Here is a 20,000-nt window from a genome sequence, read left to right on the forward strand (position 1 = left end):
CTAATATGGATTATTTTCATTTGCTAGCAAGAACTACGTAGACATCTCTGCATGGAAAATCCACAACGAAAGGCCTCAACACTCAATAAATCGTGACGAGTCCCCGCCAGGCAGCCAATCAATCAACATGCATCAATAACCCACTAATTACGGTGCAACGCAACCGTATGCTGTTCCGTGTGTTCGAATTGCACCGATGTGTGGTTTCGAATCAAGGCCCCACAAAACGGACGAACAATTCATGCTCCTGTTTTGCGATCGAAACTGCCAATCAGTGTCCTACATCGAGCGGCACATGTGTGTGGTACCTTCCACACCACATACTTGTGCTAATGGATCGATCCACTTTTCGTCGTCATCGGCCCCGGTGCCCTAGGTGCAATGGTGCAGGATAACGGTTCGGCGCTCGGAACACACATTTTGCAATTCAAATTAACAACTTCCCACCGTTGCGCGCTGACGACGCACCGGGCGTCATCCTGAGGCAGCATCATGCTGTTGCTTGTTTGGGTACCACCGTGTCCTCGTTCGATAGCCTCGCACAGTAATTGGAAACCGTCACGCCAGGCCAGCGCAACGTAAAGTGCCCAATTTCGTGCCGCGGTGTGTTTGCTATTCGGCAGCGAGGAGGACGTGGACCAAGGCAACAGTTCACTCCAGTCGGGAAGAAGGAAGGTCGCTGTTTTCATTCTACGGCGCAAAGACAATGTGGCGCCAAAAACAAACCTCCTGCCGGACCGCTCCACGTATCCTCCAGGACATCGACATGCTTCGGTATGTTTGAACATCAGCAACATCATCATCATCATCACGCTACATGTATGGAACAACACGAGAGAGAGAGAGAGAGTGTGTGTGAGTATGTGTTCCGTTTGGTAGGGTTTGCGTCATCGGCACCAGCAGCTTCATCGGGCGACCTGATGAGAGATCCTGATATGCACGCACGAGGACCGTATGTTGGGTGGGCTAGTTGTCCCGAGAGTGTCTGAAACGGCTCTCAAAGCGCAGGCCCAGACAAATGGTAAACTTTGGATGCACACCTCCTGCCCTGCCGCAACCGTTTACATCCCTAGTGTTTGAAGATGGCATTTATCAAGAAGAATCAAGAGTTTGCGAGAAAGAATTAGTCTTCTATAAACGGTGCCTTGAAACTAAGAAAACAGCATCATACAGCGCGAACACTGCAACATTTGTATGTTTCTTTTGCACCGAGTTAACATTCTATAAATTTGAAGCACCAATTATGCAAATCATTGAATAAATAAGTTGATTCCATCATAGGAGAGCATCTTGCAAGCGTAAGAGTCAAGAGCAAGTGAATTGAAAAATGGAAATCAAATCACTCACGCCCCGGAAAACAGGGATACGAGCATCCGGATATCATCACCCAGTAGGCTAGGTGAGAAAAATACGCCCAAAAATTCGCCGAAAACCGATCCGGAACACGCAGTATGGTAGCTAGAGAAGGGAATTAATTAAAACGGACGAAGCATACTCGCACACACGAGGAACACGTTGGTAGGACGATGGCCGATGGCGTGCTTCACCAGCGTCTACCAGGGTTTGCAAAGATCTTGCGAAATTTCATTCACTGCTGTGGCCGGGTGCCATAAATCACCGTTCGTGAGTACAAACTAACGAATACACTTTCACTGGCTCGACGCGCGACGAGGGCCAATCAATTTTAGAAGAGCACTTGCGGGCCGCACCATACCCTGCCAGACACGATGACGCGTGGTATACGCCCTCGAAACAGCTGGCCTGCAGAACTGTTTTAACTACACGAATCCGGAACTAGAGACTAGCTAGTCTAGTAATCTAGTCCGGAAAATTATCCCCGAAATTCTGCCCGCAATCTAGTAGGCAGCAAAATTACTTGATTTATGCAACGAATTCACTCCGATGGATTCCCGGTTTGGACTGGTACACCTTGTCTCGCTGCAAACGCGGCAGAGTGCGCTCAACGGGCGCGACCGTCGTGATTTTCCTCGTCACTCACGGCATCAGCGCGCTACGGAACTCATTTCATCTGGGGCGGATAAGCACGCCCGCAGACCCGAAACATGCTCGAAGCATTTATTGTTGTATCTCTTTTTTGGCGGAGGGGCAGTGAGAGTTCTAGCGTGGAAAACAGATGTTTTTCCGGCATCATACACACACACACACACACACACACACATGGGCCACACGGGACTCGTGAGCGCTATCCGTACCACGCAGCATCAGCCCACACGTTTTACGGCTGTCAAATGTTTTGTCGATGAGTGCGAGTTCAAGTAAATTGATTAAAAACGTGCCAGTAAATGAAATCAAAACAATTGAGTATGATTTCGTATTCCGCAAAAAATATATTTTAATGAAATTATCACCAACGATCCTGCCGCGAGCGAGTAGGCTACTCGTCACCCAAACATTCAGAAACCTTTTTCATTGCATCGTTGAACCTACCTACAGCATCCTGCACTGCCACGGCCAAGCACTGCTCGGTGTCCACCGAAATATCGGCCACCTCTTGCGAGCTTTCCGCGATGAGCGTAGCGGCATCACGTACAATCTCCTCCACTATGCTCACTGCTTTCGGGGCCTAAAAACGGTCATTACAGTTAAATTCGTAACATCCATTCTCATTTGCTGTTCCACTTACACTTTCCAGCGCACAGTTTATCTGTTCCAGTATGCCCTTGTTGTCCACTATACATTGGCGACCGATGGCAACAATGTCCTGCACCTTACCAAGTCCAAAGTGGATGTGAGCTTCAACGTTTTTCTTGATCTCACGTACCCGTGCAATCGTGTTCTTGGCGCAAACACCGGCCTGACCACGTGCTCCATGCACGATCTTCTTAATATCCTCCGGTACAGCTCCGAAGCAAGGTGAAACCTTGGTCTCAAGCTCTTGCAGCACGCCATCATACTTGGAGATCTCTTTCAACACCTTATCGTTGTACAGCGTCTCCAGATCTTGGATGGCAGTTTCCACTGACGCTACCTGCTTCTCGGTATTTTGCTGCAGCGACGATAAACTGTCGATTGCCTCCTTTGCGATACCATTAAGGAGGTGGTCGAACTCTTTGAACAACTCGTTACGCGTGGACGAGATTGCTACCAGCGAATGGTCGGCCACTACTGGACCAGCATGTAGCTGGAGAAATGCAAGAGAAAGTCAGAGTTCATCGAACGATCACAAAAATACCATAAATTGTGTAGACGGATGCCTACCTGTCCTAGATACGCCACTACAACTCCAAGCACTAGCAATAGTTTCATCGTTTTGCGACTTATAATACCGAACAGAACAGACTAGCAGAGTAGCAGAGCATTTATAAGCAACTCAAGAAGCATTCATTCAATAGAAACTACTTGAGAAACACTCGAGATCGCCAGATACATGATAAACTCATTTATCATATATCGTTAACGTTGTAGCGGAATATCTTTGACAAGAGAACACACTCTCGATATCAAACGGTGCTTACCAAACACAGCTCTCTTCAGGGTTTTCCCTTTTTCAGTTTACTGTCCTTTTTATTAACTTTCATCACATCTAAACCTACTACGGTCCACTCGTATTTTCTTACATAAAATGTTAATGTTTTTATAAAACAATGGTTTCGTCTCTGGAATGTCCTTTCATAACCTACGATTTAAAGCTTAGCTAAGCAGAATCCTTATTCCTCAACAGGCACTTCTTTCATTCCTTTCTTCTTCTTATCGACACCCTTTAGTTTCCCCTTCGTTTTCGACGCCTTTCCATTGGTGACGCTGGGTACTTGTGAAGGTGTCACTGGTACTATCGCCTTTCCACCGAAGGTCAATAACCGATCGAATTCATCCGCCCGGTCCATCACCTGCCGGACGATGGCTTCATAGTCGAACACTTTACCCGCACTCCCACCATACTCCTGAGGCAATATGTCGGCCGGCACGTACTCATGCAGCGAGCTCCAGTTCGAATAGTGGAAGTGGACACTTTCTTTGATTTTCTTGCTCAACATCGGGTACAGGATGGCGACGGCTGCGTTCATAAAGACGGACGAATTTACCACATGAAACTCAATGTTCTTAAGCGGCAGCAAATCAGCCTTCGCCGAGCCGACACGAATGTTCTGGGGTGTTAGAAACCGCAGACCCTTCAACGAATAGCCGCTCATATCGATAAGACACGTCACGCCACTGTCGAGTGTTTCCGGCTCGTTCAGCATCAGCTCGAACCAGATGTCGTCCAGGTTGGCCAGGTCGGTGATGGCCATCGTGGAAAAATCGATTGCACCCAGTCGCGTTACAAACACTCGGCGACCGCGCCGGTCCCGACGATCCAGCGCAAACTTGATGTTCCGGTTCAACAGCTCCTGGTAGGTGGCGATCGGTTTGTGGAAGAACCATTCAGGATTCGCTTCCTGTAGGGGATGCAAAGGAAAAAGAGGGTCCCAGATTTGATATCTATGCCTTTTTCTGGAGCTAGCTAGCTCGGTTGGCTTACCTTCAACTTGAAGAGCTTCACCATGCGCGCGAACGACTCTTCGACGTTCCAATCACAACAGTACAGGAATCGGCACAGAAACAGATCGTCACTTCGTCGCATACAATCATCAAAACCTAAAATGGATACACGTAGTTAAAACCTCCATTCTTTGCAAGAACCACTAGATCGGAAAATAAATGTAAAATATATTTAAAACCGCGCCCGAGGCGAACTGATCGACCTTAAGAGTAGAGGCAAGAATTCCACGACCTCCACTGAACAGTCGCCCAGATATGCAGCCAAAGTTAATGATTTCCTTCGAGCGCCATACTAAACGACGCCACTCCACATTGGTTTGGCTAATTAATCAGACCATTTACACCCGCCGCCACTAATGTTGGAGTCGCCGTCACTCTGTAGCGAGCTCGGTTACCATAAGACCGTACCGGGCTTGTTTAAACAGAAATGGAACATTAATATATCGAGGCGGCACTCCTAACCTCGCTCATCAGCTCCGTCATCGGTCCGGTGTCAAGTGTGCCCATGACAGTGACCGTGCAAAGCAGCGCGCTAACCAAACAAACTGCTAGCCACAGCAACGACGACGACGACGACGACAAAAAAGAGCCTCCCTCTCCGATTATCATTCGCATCGTCGGCACGTGAGCGAATGCGCGGTGGCCGTTCCACTCTAACAGCTCATTTCGTTCAGCGTGTTATGGTGGCTGGTTGCGATCTTAAGAAATGAATGACGGCCTAGTGGTCGTCGATGGCAGGTCGAGCAGGTTCGAGATCGAGTGATATTGACTTGGTTGAAAGCAAAGCGCGGTTCAGCGGAAGCAATACGCCATCTGCATTGATGCATAGCAATCGCCAACGTAATAAGATGTATTGACGTCCATTCCGCGATCCTGCTGTCCTCTGCTGATGCCACAAATGCTTAGCTTAATCACAGCCGAAGGTACCATTATGTCTGGATGTTTGGTCGTCTATGATTCCGGCAATTATGGAAAGTGGAAGAGTCGTTTCATTTCGATAGCAACCTCGGGCAGTACCTGGGGCAGACCATCATTGAAGCATTATTTACCACCGGAATATGTCATCGAATGTTGGTTATCCGATGACCGATAGCAAGAACATCGAGCACGTTCGTGATCTTGGTCGTTAACTGATGAATAAAACCAAGGCACGCGTTCTCGAAGCAATACTTCGCTCTTGGCAATCAATAAGACGCCAATATTGTGCGCCACACAATGCGTCGGCCTCAGATCCGGTTTCGTTCGCTGCGTTGTTTGTTGTTTGGGACTAGGGCACACACGGCACGTTCGGATTGTGTCCCCATTGTGCCTTGGGGGCGAAGAACGTTGCTCCATCTTCATAATTCCATCCTTCATCTTTTAAGCGAATATGTTCTTAGATGCTTACCTTCGATCAGCTTGCGTAGTTCGTTGATCTTTCTGTTGCGTTCGGCCTGGTCGGGCAAGGTGCTTGCTGATCCCTTGCCGTTAGTTTCCGGTAGCTTCTGCTCGGCCGATGGACCCTTCGCCTTGGACGACGCTATTTCCGGCATGACGCTGTTCGATATCACTGAAAATGTGTCAGACAAAAACCCGCAAAACATTATTTACATACGCTGACATTGATTGTCGGTTTCAGCCCACGCTTTGATTCTGGGCACGCAATATCGTGTCCTCACGCGTGACACAACAATCCGTACGTCAGTGTGTGTGTGTATCGATCTTCAGTACGGTCAGGGCGCCGCGAACTAGGAAGTGTTGCATTGTTGCGTGATTTGTGGTGCGCCTTCATTGTTACCTAGCACGAAGGGCACTGGTTTTGGGGTTTCTTTTTCGGTTCTAAGCTTGGCTCAACCGAAGCGAACAGAGTTGGTTTGACCTTGCAGGCCACCGTCTCGGTCAGTTTTCGTGGTCTTCGTCTACCAAGCAAGATATTGCAAGAACTACTGAAGGCGACGGAAACTAGAAAAGATTTAAAGGAACCTCTAGAAAGGGAAGAGGACTATCTATGCAAATAAGTAGCCAACTATGCGCTAATAGAATCCCGCTGTTCGTTCTTTCTGCTGGGACCCCAACATATGCATATCCAAATCATGCCATACTTATGCAAAAGATAGGGAAAACAGGAAAATGATAAATTAACGTCAGCGGCATTTGAGCGATGGTATAAAGATCGACCTATCGACAGAAACCTGTTTTCAATGCCCGGCACTATACTAACTATATTTAGGCATTAGTACATTTGTATTACAATCAAATGAAGTTCAAATGTTCCAACAGATGGGAACGATTGGACCAATAGGCCCCGAGAACAAAGGGAGCATGAAAACGGTTGGTTTCAAAGTGTGTTTATGACCACTTTTATTGTTCCATCGGTTAACATCCCAATAAAACATGTAATTAACATGTAAACGACGACTTTACGCACCACCATCCTAATGCAATGTTTCCTCCAGGGGTTAAAGGTGAATGATTTGTCTAGTCCGATGCTAACGGACTGTAAGGTCAAAAAACCAGACAATGCATGCAACTGTATATTTAGCAATCGCTGTCCTACATGTTGCACACTTCTTTTGGTTGTCTGTTAACTCCTTACCCACTGAGAAGCTTCTAAGACGGCGTATTGTCTAGCCGTCGTCTAGCGCAGAACCGCGATCACCACGAAAACCGGTCCACCGGTATGGTAATTTGAGCTTCCTTCTCCTCCGCCTGAATCATGGATGCCATTACCGAAAGCCCCCAAAAAGAAAAAACAAACCAACCTTGAGCAACCGAACACATTCTCTAGTCGCGTTTGATTTGTGGCCGAACAAGTACTGTAGAGCAAACGAAAGCGATCGTGATCGTGAAAGTTGAAGTGGTGCTCTAGCTAAATTTTCTGGCCGATCATGATCATGAGTAAGAAGGTTAGCGGGACAACCGGGCTGCACCAGTACCATAATTTGATTGAAAGCCACTTCCACAGATTTGGCAACGGCGGTCCCCAGAGCGGTTAATAACATACTCGAGCCCCTAGTGACCCTCTGATCGTTGTCAACGACAACCAAACCCTAGGTATATTCTCTTAGCCATCCCTAGGTGTTCGCATTGTCCTGCGGTCATAAAGGTATGAGGTAGAAACTTAAACTGGCCAATCTGCGCCACACTGTACTACGCTTACGCACGAAGCAATAAAAAAAAGTTATTGCTTTGAAGGTAGCTGTCGTTTTGGAGAAATGCCAACCATTCCTGCGAGTTTCTGTTCCCACAGCAGCAGCAGCAGTAGATTTTACTCGCAAGCCCAAACATGCTTCCCATGCATAATAAGCTAGACCAAAAACCGGCGTAAGCGCGACACAAATACCAGCGTGTACCGAGAGATTTCGAAATGTAACACTACCCAGCACGGCGTAATGTTCCCAATTTTGCGAATCAACGCCTCGTGCAGGTACCACGGATCCGGTACCACGTATGTCTTTCTCTTTCATTTCATGTTTAGCCTTGGAAGCGGTAACGGAGGGCCATCCCACAGAAACGTTCCAAACCGATTGCACCTTTCACGTACTGTCCGTGACCTCCAACAGCGAAGAAGGAATAGGAATTGAAGTGATCCGTTTATGTAAAAAGGGCCCGGTAGGAGATAGAACTGAGCTGAGTTGATACAGTTGACAGCTGGCCGACGGTTCACATCGAGCACAATCAACCGCGACCACTAGGCGACGACTTCGAGGTTGTCCAGGCTAATAGAAATTCTGTCCCCGTCGAGCATCATCAACGGGCATCTTGCGGCTCAACCCAATTTGAAAGTGAAACTTTGAAGCAACCTCCACCACTCACAAACACATCCACGGTTGCATAATATCGATACTGATTAAGGTGGATGCACTGCCCATCGGACCCTGGGTCACCGGGGCGTCTGGTTCAACGCGCCTATCCGCGAAGCATCTGAATTTCCGAATTCCGACTCGTGTTCCGAACGAATGTTGCGTGTGGCGTGCCCAAGCGGCCATGCTAATGGATCGGCTTTCTGTCACTAAAATATGGCAAACACTTTTCCCTACACTCTTTGGCTTTGGATTTGGTCACACGCGTCGGTCGGATCGATAATTACAAAGGACTTCAATGCAACCGAAAACGGGAACCCGCGCTTCCAGTGTTCCAGCCACACAATCGATGGGTCGCCGGTGCACTTACCCAAAAGTCTGTCTATAACAAATAACGCACTACTGATACGCACACAATTCCGAACCCGCGGGGGGCTTTTAGCTCTGCATAGATCGACGGGCGTGTTGCGACTGTGGCGGTCGGTCACCGGGTGGGATGGTTTTATTATTCCGTATGCTCGCGTCGCTCGCATCGTCAGCTAGACTTGTTTTGCCTTACGCTGACGATAGCAGCAGCACGGGTCGTCAGATACCCTTCTCCACTATTGCAGGTTGGTCGCTTTTCTGCTGAAAAAGTATCCCTAGGGCTGGTGGACAATATGCTTGCTGTTGTTTGATTTTTGTACCAGCATAAAGCAGCGATATCAGATAGCAGCAATGGTTGGTCAATTTGCAGCCGCATATGACCTTTTTTGAATACGTTGAACTGCAGCGTTCGGCAACCGTTACGGCGCACGCGCCAATCATATGGCTGACGTTAGTAAAACATTTGGGATTTCCTCAGCACTCTTTTAGAACAAATCAATTAGTTTATTTTACTTGGTCGATCTGTACAGTGAGTGATAGAGTTTATGAAGAACTGCGTCTAAGTTTCCGGTCCTATGAGTTTAATGTAATTTAGAAAATTTGGTACATTTCATGCATGGCTGAATACTTTATTTGGTTGTATCAAGGCATTTATGCCATATTTGGTTTCAATAATAAACAGATTCAAAGAAACTGAGATGCAGACTTTCAATAGAAATAGCTAAAGATAAAATTAATCTTTCCCTTTGCTTGCATTCAATGCTGCTGATCTTGAATGCAGTTTAACACTATGGAAGAGTAGTGTTGCGCGCGCATCGCTGAGCGGGTTTTCCACGAGCAAAGCAATGGAAAAACGTGTTATTTTAAAGATTTATGTTAAAAATCCAACAGATGCTTCAATGTCACCCTTTAGATCTAGAGCACAAGATGAAATCTGATTGATAGGCTCTATTGGGAGTGTTTCTTATTAATTTAAGATGAAAAGAGTGTTGAAGTGTAAACCTCAACACAGTTGTTAAGCGCATTGATTGTGAGTGGACGAATTAAAACGTAACGCTTCACGTCTACTGTGCGCAATTTGAGCATTGCCTATCTTTTGGCGTTTAGTATCGATTCATTAGAAATAATTAGTATCTGTTAAATTGAATCTGTTTTTTTTCTTACCGATATCTCTTTATGCGCGACTCAATAGATGTATTTGAATTTTAATTTAATCATCTGTATATTAAAAAAGAATTTACCGTAACAATTAAGATGGCATTGTTTAAAAACATCTTTCCAACTACCCTGCAACACATATTTATAACGTTTCTTGATTCGATTGAGGGATACACGTAGAATTTAAGCAACATCTTTTGGGCAAATAAAGCTCATATGTTTCGTTTAAATTTTGCTCATTTTTCTCAGACGATCAATTTCAATTCATTCAATCACATTTTAGATATTTTTAACAATTTATTTCTTATTTGAATGCATTCTATTTCTCATTCTGCACACAATCACATCTACGAGCATCGAATCACTTCTATCGGCCATATTTTTGACTTCTTACTTTTAACTGGTTTGTTTTTCCAGTTATTAAATTTATACCATAAAGAGTATAGTTTAACGATATACTCGTTCATTTTATCACACTAACCTACTTCCTATTCTCTCCTCGTTTTCTTATCACGCTGCTTGAAATAGCAGCTACTAGATCTCCGAAATTCACTCTTCCAACGGTTCGGATACGTATCCGAGTTGTTGCAGCTCCTGGATCACCTTCTCGTTCTGGCTCAAATGCTCCAGCCAGTACGTGTAGGGGTACTCCGGTTTTGTGCCACCGTATCGCACCGGCAGTGCTTCCGGGTCGATGTGTTTGTGCAGGGAGGTTCGATCCGATCCGTGGAAGAACAATCGCTGCCGCATCTTTTCCGTGAGCAGCGGTTTGAAGATCTGAAAAGCCGTATCAAACACCCATCCCTGGTTGACGATGTGGATCTGGCTGGTGCGCTGTGGCATGCTGGTTGCTAGTAGGGCGAGCATCTTCTGTGCCACTGCGGGCGTTAAATTCCAGGCGTGGTTCAACGTGAGGCCCTCGAGATCCATAATCCCAACGCCACCGAGCACCTGTGACTGAGGTTCGAGCGAACCCACCTCCAGCAGTAGCATCGTAGCGCGGAACAGATCCACGATCGGAATCTTCGACGGGCGCCAGTTGCCGAACTTGAAAAAGATCACTCGACGGCCCTCCTGGTCCCGGTACGGTGATATGGACATGATGTCGTCATCGCCCAGCGATCGCAAAGCCATCGGGTTCACGTTCTCGTAGAAATCTGGATTGCTCGCCCGGAACGCGTAGTACCGGGTCATCAGGTTGTAGGCGTGCTGTACATTCCAAAATCGTGCCCGGAGAAACTTGATCAGATAGTCGTCGTCCACTCGGTGCGGAACACAGTCACCTTTCTCTGAAGGGGATAGCAATACAGAATTCATTAGAATTCATCCACCAGAGCATAACCAGAGCATAACGCTGTAGGGTATTACCGTAAATCATCTCGCGCAGTTCCTCTATCATCAAACTCGTTCGATCCGGATCTTCACCCTGTGATCGCGCCACTTCGGCCACTTTGGCGGGCAGCTCACGCTCCATGTACAGCTGGTGGATTACACCGTCCGGTTCCGGCATCCTACAGACGATCGTGGGCCCTTTCCACAAACGACAGTTCGCTACCCTTGGGACTGGTATCACGACCCTTTGTTTCACCTGCGGAGACACGGAATACCTGTTAAATCGCGATCGAAAAGAATTGTCGAGCATTGACCATAACCCTGGCGCTGCCAAAGCATATAATCGAATCGAAACACTAGGGCGGCACCGGATGCAGCGGCCGAAAGATGCAAGGTTAATCATTTGCACGTGACCTGAGTGTGTTTCACAGATTGAACCGATTTCACATCACGAACAACAGCGACAGACCGGTTGGTCGTCTATGGGAAGCATATGATCTTGCATTGTTAAGCTTCTAGCAATTCACACGCACCGAACACCAACTTTTGTGAGATGCATCATGACACGTTTTTAGGGTGGCCACTTCCCTCGGCCTCAGTTGTTGTTCTACTCTAAAATCATAGTGTGCGAATGAATTACCATGTTTGGACGGGTATGTTTCACAAAAGCAACGTCTACCATGTTGGATGCTTGCACTAGCGAACCTAGCAGCACCCAAACAACAACAATCAACCGACCAACGATGCACACGTTTCACGGGTCAACTAACGACTAACGATGAAAATCGGCTACTAGCCAACCGGTACCCCCACCAATCTGTTCGATACGCTTCTGCGGAGTCCCAATCCATCTGCAGCTCAATGCCGCATGCAACGCGAACGACAAACAGACGACAAATAACGGTGAGGGTTGTGCCGTTTTCGAAGGTCCGCTGCATCGTCAAGCCCTTAACAATACGCCCTAGACTGTAGGCCGATGGAAAGCTGTTATTAAAAGACGGAAAACGGTAAACACTGACCAAAGAGTTGTGCATCTACTGCACTAAGGGTTTCTAACAAGCTATTAGGTGGATCTTTGTCCTACAACTTCTGTCAATATCATTTAACCTTTGCAAACGGATTTATTTATCAAACTAAATAATGGTAGTAAGGCCAGAGCATGGCTATTAAAATGATTGAGAGCAATATATCCACAGCAGTTCGTCACCGTGTCATCCCAAAGGCAACCGGTAAACCAAACGAATGACTCCGGATATATTTATTTGAGTACACTAGTATAAATCCTTTTTAAAATTGCATCCAAAACAAACAAATATTCTATTCTAAAAGAACCGCAATGCATTCTATATGCTAAATAGGACCAACACAAGCTGCGACCACACGAGCGAGACCAGCAGAATTCCACAACTCAATGGCAACCACTTTGCATTTGGCCAATGAACAGCATTGACATTGGTCCACGCTTCAAGGCCAAAACTCTCAACATCACTTTCACAAACACGATTTTCCGAATGAAAATGAAAAACAATAGAGATAAACTTTTCTCTTCTGAAAAATCTTCACCGGCCTCAAATAGAAGCAATGAAGCCATTAAACCAGACTGAAAGGGGTTTGTGTATCTGATCACCGGCGCTTTATCAGATAATAAAACATAATTTAATGAGCATCACCCGGCCCCTTCGGATACTCCCGCCGTAATTAATGGGGAGAGGATGTTGATGTCCACATCCCTTCACCACCTCTCACAGATCGATGATTTGTGAGTAATCCAACTGACCGACCTCTGACCGTCATCACGCTACTCTCATACCTCGCGCCGATGACGACGACGAATGTGTGATCGCGATGCGAAACTAGTTTAGCATCCCCCAGGTCGAACTAGTCTGTGTGGTCCGCCTTCTAAGCCTCGCTTCGCAGCCCTGACGCTGAACTTGATGACCGTCGGTAACACAACATCTTCGCACTGAGCTAGTGTAGGAATGCGAGTGGGGCTTCGTATTAGCATCGGTAGGCTATTGAACCTTGCATTGCGTCCTACTGCTGCTGCTACTGTTCGCACTGTTTTGACCTATTTTCTGGAGGCTTTCGCTGTCGTTGTCACTACGCCAGACAATCCAATAAAAATAATATAGAAGGTAATCTCATTACAGCCCCGTGCGAGTCGCAATTGACCTCAAAAAACAATGAACACGAAAAACCTTGAGTTCGTAGCATACGTGTCCTGTTTGATGATCGTTGGTGTTTCGGCGCAAATGCCGAGTGGCGATCATCTCGGTGGGTTGTAAGCTGAAGTCTAGTCCCATATCGTTGATATGCAGCAGGGGAATCGGCATGTCAGCTGCTACCCAACAATCGAAACGAAACATAAAAGCGATCAATAATGTGTCGCTGTCTTGGTGACGTCCGTTTTTTTCCTGAACCTTATATCGTGCCGTCCGAATGGCGCATGCACTCGTGAAACCTGATCCCGCCAATCTAGGCCAACACATAGGGTATTCTCAACCAGCCCTACCGAGAGGCAGATACTCTGTGCAATTCAATTCCTGCTTAAACCGTTAACTGTGCGTACGTAGGGAGAGCGATGCAACCGCGGTAGGTAGCTGTTTGGCACGTTATCTTTCCAACGGTAACTATTGCCTTATCCAAGGCTAAGCGGAAATATTCACAAATGTGGTCACTACAATGCCCCAGCGAGGGGTTTAGCGATTAGAAATAGCCAGCATTGTGTACGCTAACACGGTTGTTGGTGAGGCATCAATTTTGAATTAGACCGTTTTCGGACTAGCTTGCGTGTTACGCACCAGGCGCAACACGAAAGGACAATCGAGGGCACCGTTGGGTTCATTAGAGAAGATAACAATCAACGGGGAGCACTTATCGATGATTCTATCGATCATTAGTAGCACAGGTTAGATGATGGTTTTTGCTCCCCTCCCCCCATTAGGTTCTAGTGCTTACTGGTTGTTTGTCGCTTGGGCGCACAGATGGTAATCCATACGGGGAAGCGCAAGTTGGCTTAAGCGTCTTAATACTCATGTTGTACAAGTTCCTAAAATGTAACCGGGGATTTCACAATACCGGATGTCGCGCCTTCCAACTTGATACAATCTTCCACGCCTTCTAGATTCTTCTTCACGTGCACGAGGACCAACCTTAACTGGCACGACATTCGCGTTGTCGCAACCTACTTCCAAGGCAGCAGCTAGGCAAGAACCGGTCCGTACGATCGGATAACAATTTATCCCTTCCGAGTCTTTTCTTTCTTCCTTCTTCACTCCTTTCTCACATGTACTAGCACATAGCATGGCCCGAGAGCACCGACCTATGGCAATGTGTCTGCACAGTGCGCGTGCGTTGGCCCTTTCAGCGTCGTCAGACAGGAGAAGATAACGAAGAAAACGAGGAAATAGCATGCCATGTGTCGTCCGTTCACCTCTAGACGTGCAGGAAAGATATACCTTCGAAGACTCGAGAAAAATCCAAGGTCGTACCAGGAATAGAGTGTCTCCAGCTATCTGCCGGTTATGTCAACAGGAACAAAGCCCGCTCTCCTTGCTAGAGGTGTCCGTTGTAATTGTGTAGAAGGATTCCGCTTTCTAGAACATTTCATCTCAGCAACCGATGATCCATTGTTCTGCCCCAGAGGTTGTGGGCGCCAAAGCTCATGCTATGCTTCCAGAACAAAGCGAATGGCCCGCAAATATGCCGCGTTTAGGCTGTTTCCCGCATCGTACTATTACGCAAGCACTAAGCACATATCACGACAACATCGTGTAAGAGATGTGCTGATCATGACAAAAGACATGGGGCAGCGTAGCCGTGAAATCGGAAATGACCAACACGTCTCACGCGGTGACAATAACAACAATAGCCTAAAGTGTTCTCTACTTGTCTCACACGCCACCCGAGCGGGAATGTGATTGCCAGTTGTAGATTGTACGAACTAAGAACCTTGGTGCTACCCTACATAGAATCAAAGCGTCGTTTTGTTCTCCAGCTTTAGCCAATGACGCAGACGCGTGCATGTGACTCATTTCAAATTCTCCGCAGTACGAGATCCTCCACAGTACGCTTCGTGATGGAAGTGTTATGAGAACGCGAAGTACGCGCGCGTGTGTCTTATAGACCTAGAGAATACAGGACCAGGCACACTACTGGGTCAACAATCGTAGCATCATTGTCCAGCCTCCCACTCCGCCAGAAAGAAAAGGTTAATAGCATTTCTTGACCTCGCAGCAGCCTGTGGCGCGAGAGCTGGTAAATGCACCACAAAAACCGGTCCAACTCCTCGCCATGCGATTATCCATTATCTGCCCATTATAGGTACAGAATCGGCAGATTAGCAGTTGATGATGTACCGCCCACCGTGCCTCTAAAGGCTCTCCCGACGGGCGGTGGCGTGTGGCACGGAGCATGCAAACCCTAGAAGTCGATTATTGTGGTTTCTAATCAGCCATCACTATATAACCGCTGATCGGTATGACTAAAACTGAGCATCGTTTGATTGAAGGGTGCGCGCGCGAGTTCTTAAGGTGGAACAGGCGATTGGGCGATTTGCTGACATTTACCGTCACGCGCATAATCAGATAAATTGGGACGCTTGGTGAAACGTGCTTCGGATTTTACAGTGAACACAGACATTGCGGAGAACAGCAACACTCCTCCAAGCACGGTAGAATGTTTCATTGTTTTCCTTCAAAAGTTAATAGTAGAATAAGGCCAGAATGACTAAGAGCAGGTGCTAGGCAAAACCTGGACAAATTTGAATTCCCGGAAACTGTGGCCACCATAGACTTCGAAGCATTTGCGTGGATGATTTGAAAAAAAAATGGACAGTCGACGGAGCTGGTTGGATTTGTTTTTTTATGTTTCTCCCACTCAATGGCTCGTCAGGTACGGTGACTTGCGCAAACATGTACCGCGCGATCGTCGTATAAAGTTGGGCAAACTGTTATCGCTTCTCCGTTTACATTCTGTCCAGCGGCCACATTTTTTTTATATTCAGCAGATCTGTAGAGAAGCTAATTTTTAAGACCCGTGGGATCGTGCAGCCCCCGGAGTTTTTATTTAGGGATTTAAATTCCTGTGCTTCGGCATTATATTCTTTAGGACTGTTGAGCAGTCAAACTGGTTAGGACGGATAAGTATGCGTATGTAAGATGTCCAGTACTGTGACACTGCTAGCCCATCATCCATTCCTAGGAGCCAATGCGTTTACTCATCGTGTCGTTTACATATCCGCCATCTAGCAATCATAGCGTCCTTTCACCCATGAAATGCGGCTTCTTCACATCGCAAGTGTGTTTGCTCTCGGTCGAGTCCAGTTCAATTAACACCTAATTTCACGCAGTGCGAGCGTCATGATTGTAATACCATGTATAAGGTACGACACAGCGATCAGTTGGCGCCGAGTCTGAATGATGATTGAAAACGACGTTTCTATCGTTCTTGCCATTCTCTCAGGAGGTAGTCGCTAGAACTTTCGCGAAACCAATGGATCTTGTCGCGAACCATTGGAGGAATCGTACAAATCAATCTCAAAACAAGCCGCAGCAGCAATTCATTGAGGTATTATAAATATTCAATCTCAAGGACCACACGAACGTCACAGATCATGCTGGGTGCCCTGGGAGTAGATAGTCGGAGAGGCCACCGTGTTCAAAAGCCAATTGACGTAATCCTGAGGGTCTACATGCGGTTGCAACGCTATAGTCACTTAAGTTAGCCGGTAGCATCGTATCGCCTACTAGGCCAACTGCTACACTGGATAAATCAAGTGTCGCCGGAGATGGCGCACTACTGCTAAAACCCTCGGAGCTAATGCCAATGCAGATTGGTGCATTATATTTGCTCCGCTCAAATAATTACTAGTAGGGGAATGATTCCGCCAACGAATTGTGCCTGTCCTTAGCAGTTCATCACTCGGTAATGCGTCGTCGGTCGCCCTACTTATCAAGCGTACATGCTCAAAGCCCACTCAGTTGCAAAACAACTCCAGGGACAGAGCTCGCACCAGCGATAATCCTTATCAGCCTTAGTGTTTTGCTTCACGTTTATCAATAGATAGTTTTGTGTTGCTCAATGCCATAATAACAGGATCCACGGATCGTCTCTTATCGGAGGAGATGGTAGCGTGATTCGTAACGCGAAGTATGAACGAGCTCGTCCGAACCAGCATAGATGAAACCGTACAGGGACATTTCCGTGAATGTCGCCTGTAATTCGATTCGACACGACTGTCCTTCGGACAAGGCTAGTGATATGGATTACTTGCTGATGTGCTCCTCAGTAACACCACAAACTGCCGCGATTGTACCACATAAAATTTAGTAGGCTTCTCTTTGTGAGGCCTTTTTCTTCTCCCAGCTTTGTCACTCAGACAAATGTACACTTGGTTGAATCGCTTCACGTAACACAAGATATACGAACCAGAATGCAATGGTCCAAGCCAGCAACAACTGCGATCACCGTAAACGGAGCGTGACGATAACTAAGCCGATGATCTTGGGACTTTTGCTCCAGGCACACCACGGCGTTCTTGAATGGGGCGCACGATCAGTTCAGCGAGGGGATGACCAAGCCGTCGTTCTGGCTCGACGCGCAAAGAGTAACTGTGAGCGCGGAGAACCGTCGAGCGTGCGTCTGGCTACGATGGACGACTTTTTGCTTCCCGCCTCCCGGGCCCGGTCACCACTTACCGCACCGGATGCACGTACTTGCTCCGCTCTTTATGCTGTACTTAATGTTTTGTTTACCTCCTCCATACCGGTTCCCGACCATGATTCCGCACGCGCTCTCTCTTTCCCTCACGTGCGTTGGCCGTCTATCGACGAACTTCGGACCACGGGCGATGGAATGTCCCCGGGATGGTGCAGATCATCAATACACACAATTATGTTTTCCATGGGAACGTTCCTTTGTTCGGGAACGGGTTTCACTAGCCCTTAGCAGCATATGCTACCACACCGAATGGCGCCACTCCACTTGCACCCCACAAAGTTCTTGGGCGTTTCAGAACTTTGGAACCTTTTCAACTCGTGGACTTACATGTCGCACTCTGCAGCTAGCCCTCGGTTGCAGGCAGATGAAGGGTGTAATTACTTATGTATACTTGTCCTGGTAGCATAGAAAGCAGGTAAGGTATACACCATGCCGCGGCAATCGTGGCAATTATCGATCGATCGATTAGAACGCAAGACCGGGCCAAATAATCAACCGTTGCACCGTGTAGAACACCGTCCTGTGTGTGTCCGGCTCAGCGGAGGCGGCGGATATGGTGATTGCTACTACTACTATGTTCTGGTGTCATAGTGGATGATTAGTTCTGAACGATTTGTTTGAAAAGTTTGAGCTGCTCGATTTGACCAATCAGTCGCCATAAATGATAAAGGTGTTCAGGAAACCCAGCGCATGGTGCCAAATGTGATTACAAGAACTGTAAAAATTTCCATGCTATGTTCCGTCCTTTTAGAGAGCTCTAGAGTTAGATGTTGTCTTGATAGTTTGAAAAGTCTTGTTAGCTCAATCGATATCATGGAGATATCACGAATCATACTTACCTGACTTAATTCTAGCCACGGATGGTGTTGCATTCTCATAAAATCGTTCCCATGGACCACATCAATTGCCATCTTCCAAAGAGACCTCTTTATTTTCATTGATTCATTGTAACACTCGCTTTCTCTTGTTTGTTTGGGTGTTCCGTTAGTTTCTCACTGTCTCTCTCTGCCTTTTTTTTCTTCACAATCTTTCTTAAAAAATATGTTTTGAATAAAACAATATCGAGCAAGAAAAAAAACAGAAAATCATTCCATTATTCCATAATAGGTATCGCGAAGCGGGTAGGTTAGGTCGACCGTATTTTGATTAAATGTAGATGGGATGCCAACGCTTGTCCCAGTGCTCCATCTCTTCAACTTCTCCATTCTGTATCTTTTCTTTTCATTTGTTTTTTTTTCTTTATGCCGATCCATCTAAACATCGCTGATTACTTTTTGTAACAAGATGGTTGTCTTTCGGGTATCCATAAGTTATCTACCTTTCCCACCATTGCTTTAGTGTTTTGCTTTATAAAGCCTTTCTGTTTACATTTGTTACTTTAATTCCATTTGAAGATCCAAGCCTTTTTACCATTTTGGTTTTGATCGAAAAACGTAGACGCGCAGATCGTAGATGCCGATGTCTTCCGAAGGTCCTCAACTGATTTGTCGCAGGGGCGGTCCTTACAAGGAAATTAACGGCCACAATAAGCTTCCAACACTTACTATCACTTGGGTGTGGAACAGTGTCGAGCTATCGATTCACACGCTTTTCAAGCAACGAGTCCCTCTTTCCCGCAACTGACTCCATTTTTTCAACGTTGCTAGCTGTTGACTCTACCTTCCGTCCTACTCAACAACATCCTACTATACGGAAATACTCCCAAGGCGGGAAAACCGGTGTGCATAACGGAAAGAAGAATGAAATGGACGAGAAAAAACGCTAGCAAACAAAAGGCAAAGAAAATAAACTCACTATCGTAATATTACCATAATAAACCAGAGCGTAACAACCGGTATCCGTGCGATCCATCTTTCCCTGATGATCGGGACCACAACACATCTTTTTTTCTTATTAAATGTTCCTCTCTCTCTCTTATTCTTAATCAAGCATATGCTGTTAATATGCTGTTCCACTTCTGATCTCAGCTACCGATGCGTTGCTATGCTTCGCGTGACGTCGTTACGATTGTACAAGGAGAAACGAGAGGAAACTCAAAACTGAACTCAAAATCGATCTTCTTAACAGGCGAGTCTTTGGCGCTGTGCGCGCTAACATGTCACGGCAATTTCATCAAGCTGTGTATAATTGGTTTGTTCCGCT

At 46.6% G+C, this 20,000-nt stretch overlaps 6 protein-coding genes across 6 annotated transcripts in view; 1 reads left to right on the forward strand and 5 right to left on the reverse strand.

Annotated features, from left to right (window-relative positions):
- The window catches only part of LOC125951355 (alpha-tocopherol transfer protein-like), a 5,684-nt gene extending 3,766 nt beyond the window's left edge, over positions 1-1,918 (reverse strand). The window contains exon 1 of the mRNA XM_049680145.1: positions 1,877-1,918. The gene's annotated coding sequence lies outside the window, so the exon portion shown is untranslated. The remainder of the gene's footprint in view (positions 1-1,876) is intronic.
- Positions 1-20,000, forward strand: part of LOC125951362 (uncharacterized) — an 89,676-nt gene that overhangs the window by 46,699 nt on the left and 22,977 nt on the right. The gene's annotated exons all lie outside the window — the stretch shown is intronic.
- Positions 2,324-3,291, reverse strand: LOC125951363 (uncharacterized). Its single transcript, XM_049680162.1, has 3 exons — positions 3,220-3,291; positions 2,645-3,142; positions 2,324-2,584 (listed from the first exon to the last, which is right to left on the reverse strand). Exons 1-3 carry the CDS (start codon positions 3,265-3,267, stop codon positions 2,396-2,398), a joined length of 735 nt encoding a protein of 244 aa, XP_049536119.1. The 5' UTR covers positions 3,268-3,291; the 3' UTR covers positions 2,324-2,395.
- On the reverse strand, positions 3,522-8,744 carry LOC125951358 (alpha-tocopherol transfer protein-like). The gene is made up of 4 exons (XM_049680147.1): positions 8,653-8,744; positions 5,888-6,049; positions 4,481-4,596; positions 3,522-4,397 (listed from the first exon to the last, which is right to left on the reverse strand). The coding sequence occupies exons 2-4, from the start codon at positions 6,030-6,032 to the stop codon at positions 3,669-3,671; spliced, it is 990 nt and encodes a 329-aa protein (XP_049536104.1). The 5' UTR covers positions 6,033-6,049; positions 8,653-8,744; the 3' UTR covers positions 3,522-3,668.
- Positions 9,990-17,760, reverse strand: LOC125951360 (alpha-tocopherol transfer protein-like). The gene is made up of 3 exons (XM_049680149.1): positions 17,568-17,760; positions 11,175-11,394; positions 9,990-11,095 (listed from the first exon to the last, which is right to left on the reverse strand). The coding sequence occupies exons 2-3, from the start codon at positions 11,314-11,316 to the stop codon at positions 10,356-10,358; spliced, it is 882 nt and encodes a 293-aa protein (XP_049536106.1). The 5' UTR covers positions 11,317-11,394; positions 17,568-17,760; the 3' UTR covers positions 9,990-10,355.
- The window catches only part of LOC125951345 (eukaryotic peptide chain release factor GTP-binding subunit ERF3A), a 7,163-nt gene continuing 5,925 nt past the window's right edge, over positions 18,763-20,000 (reverse strand). Inside the window, exon 9 of the mRNA XM_049680127.1 lies at positions 18,763-20,000. This exon is cut by the window's right edge and continues 1,118 nt beyond it. The gene's annotated coding sequence lies outside the window, so the exon portion shown is untranslated.

The sequence above is a fragment of the Anopheles darlingi genome, chromosome 2 (assembly GCF_943734745.1).
Source record: "Anopheles darlingi chromosome 2, idAnoDarlMG_H_01, whole genome shotgun sequence".
Classification (NCBI taxonomy): Eukaryota; Metazoa; Arthropoda; class Insecta; order Diptera; family Culicidae; genus Anopheles; species Anopheles darlingi.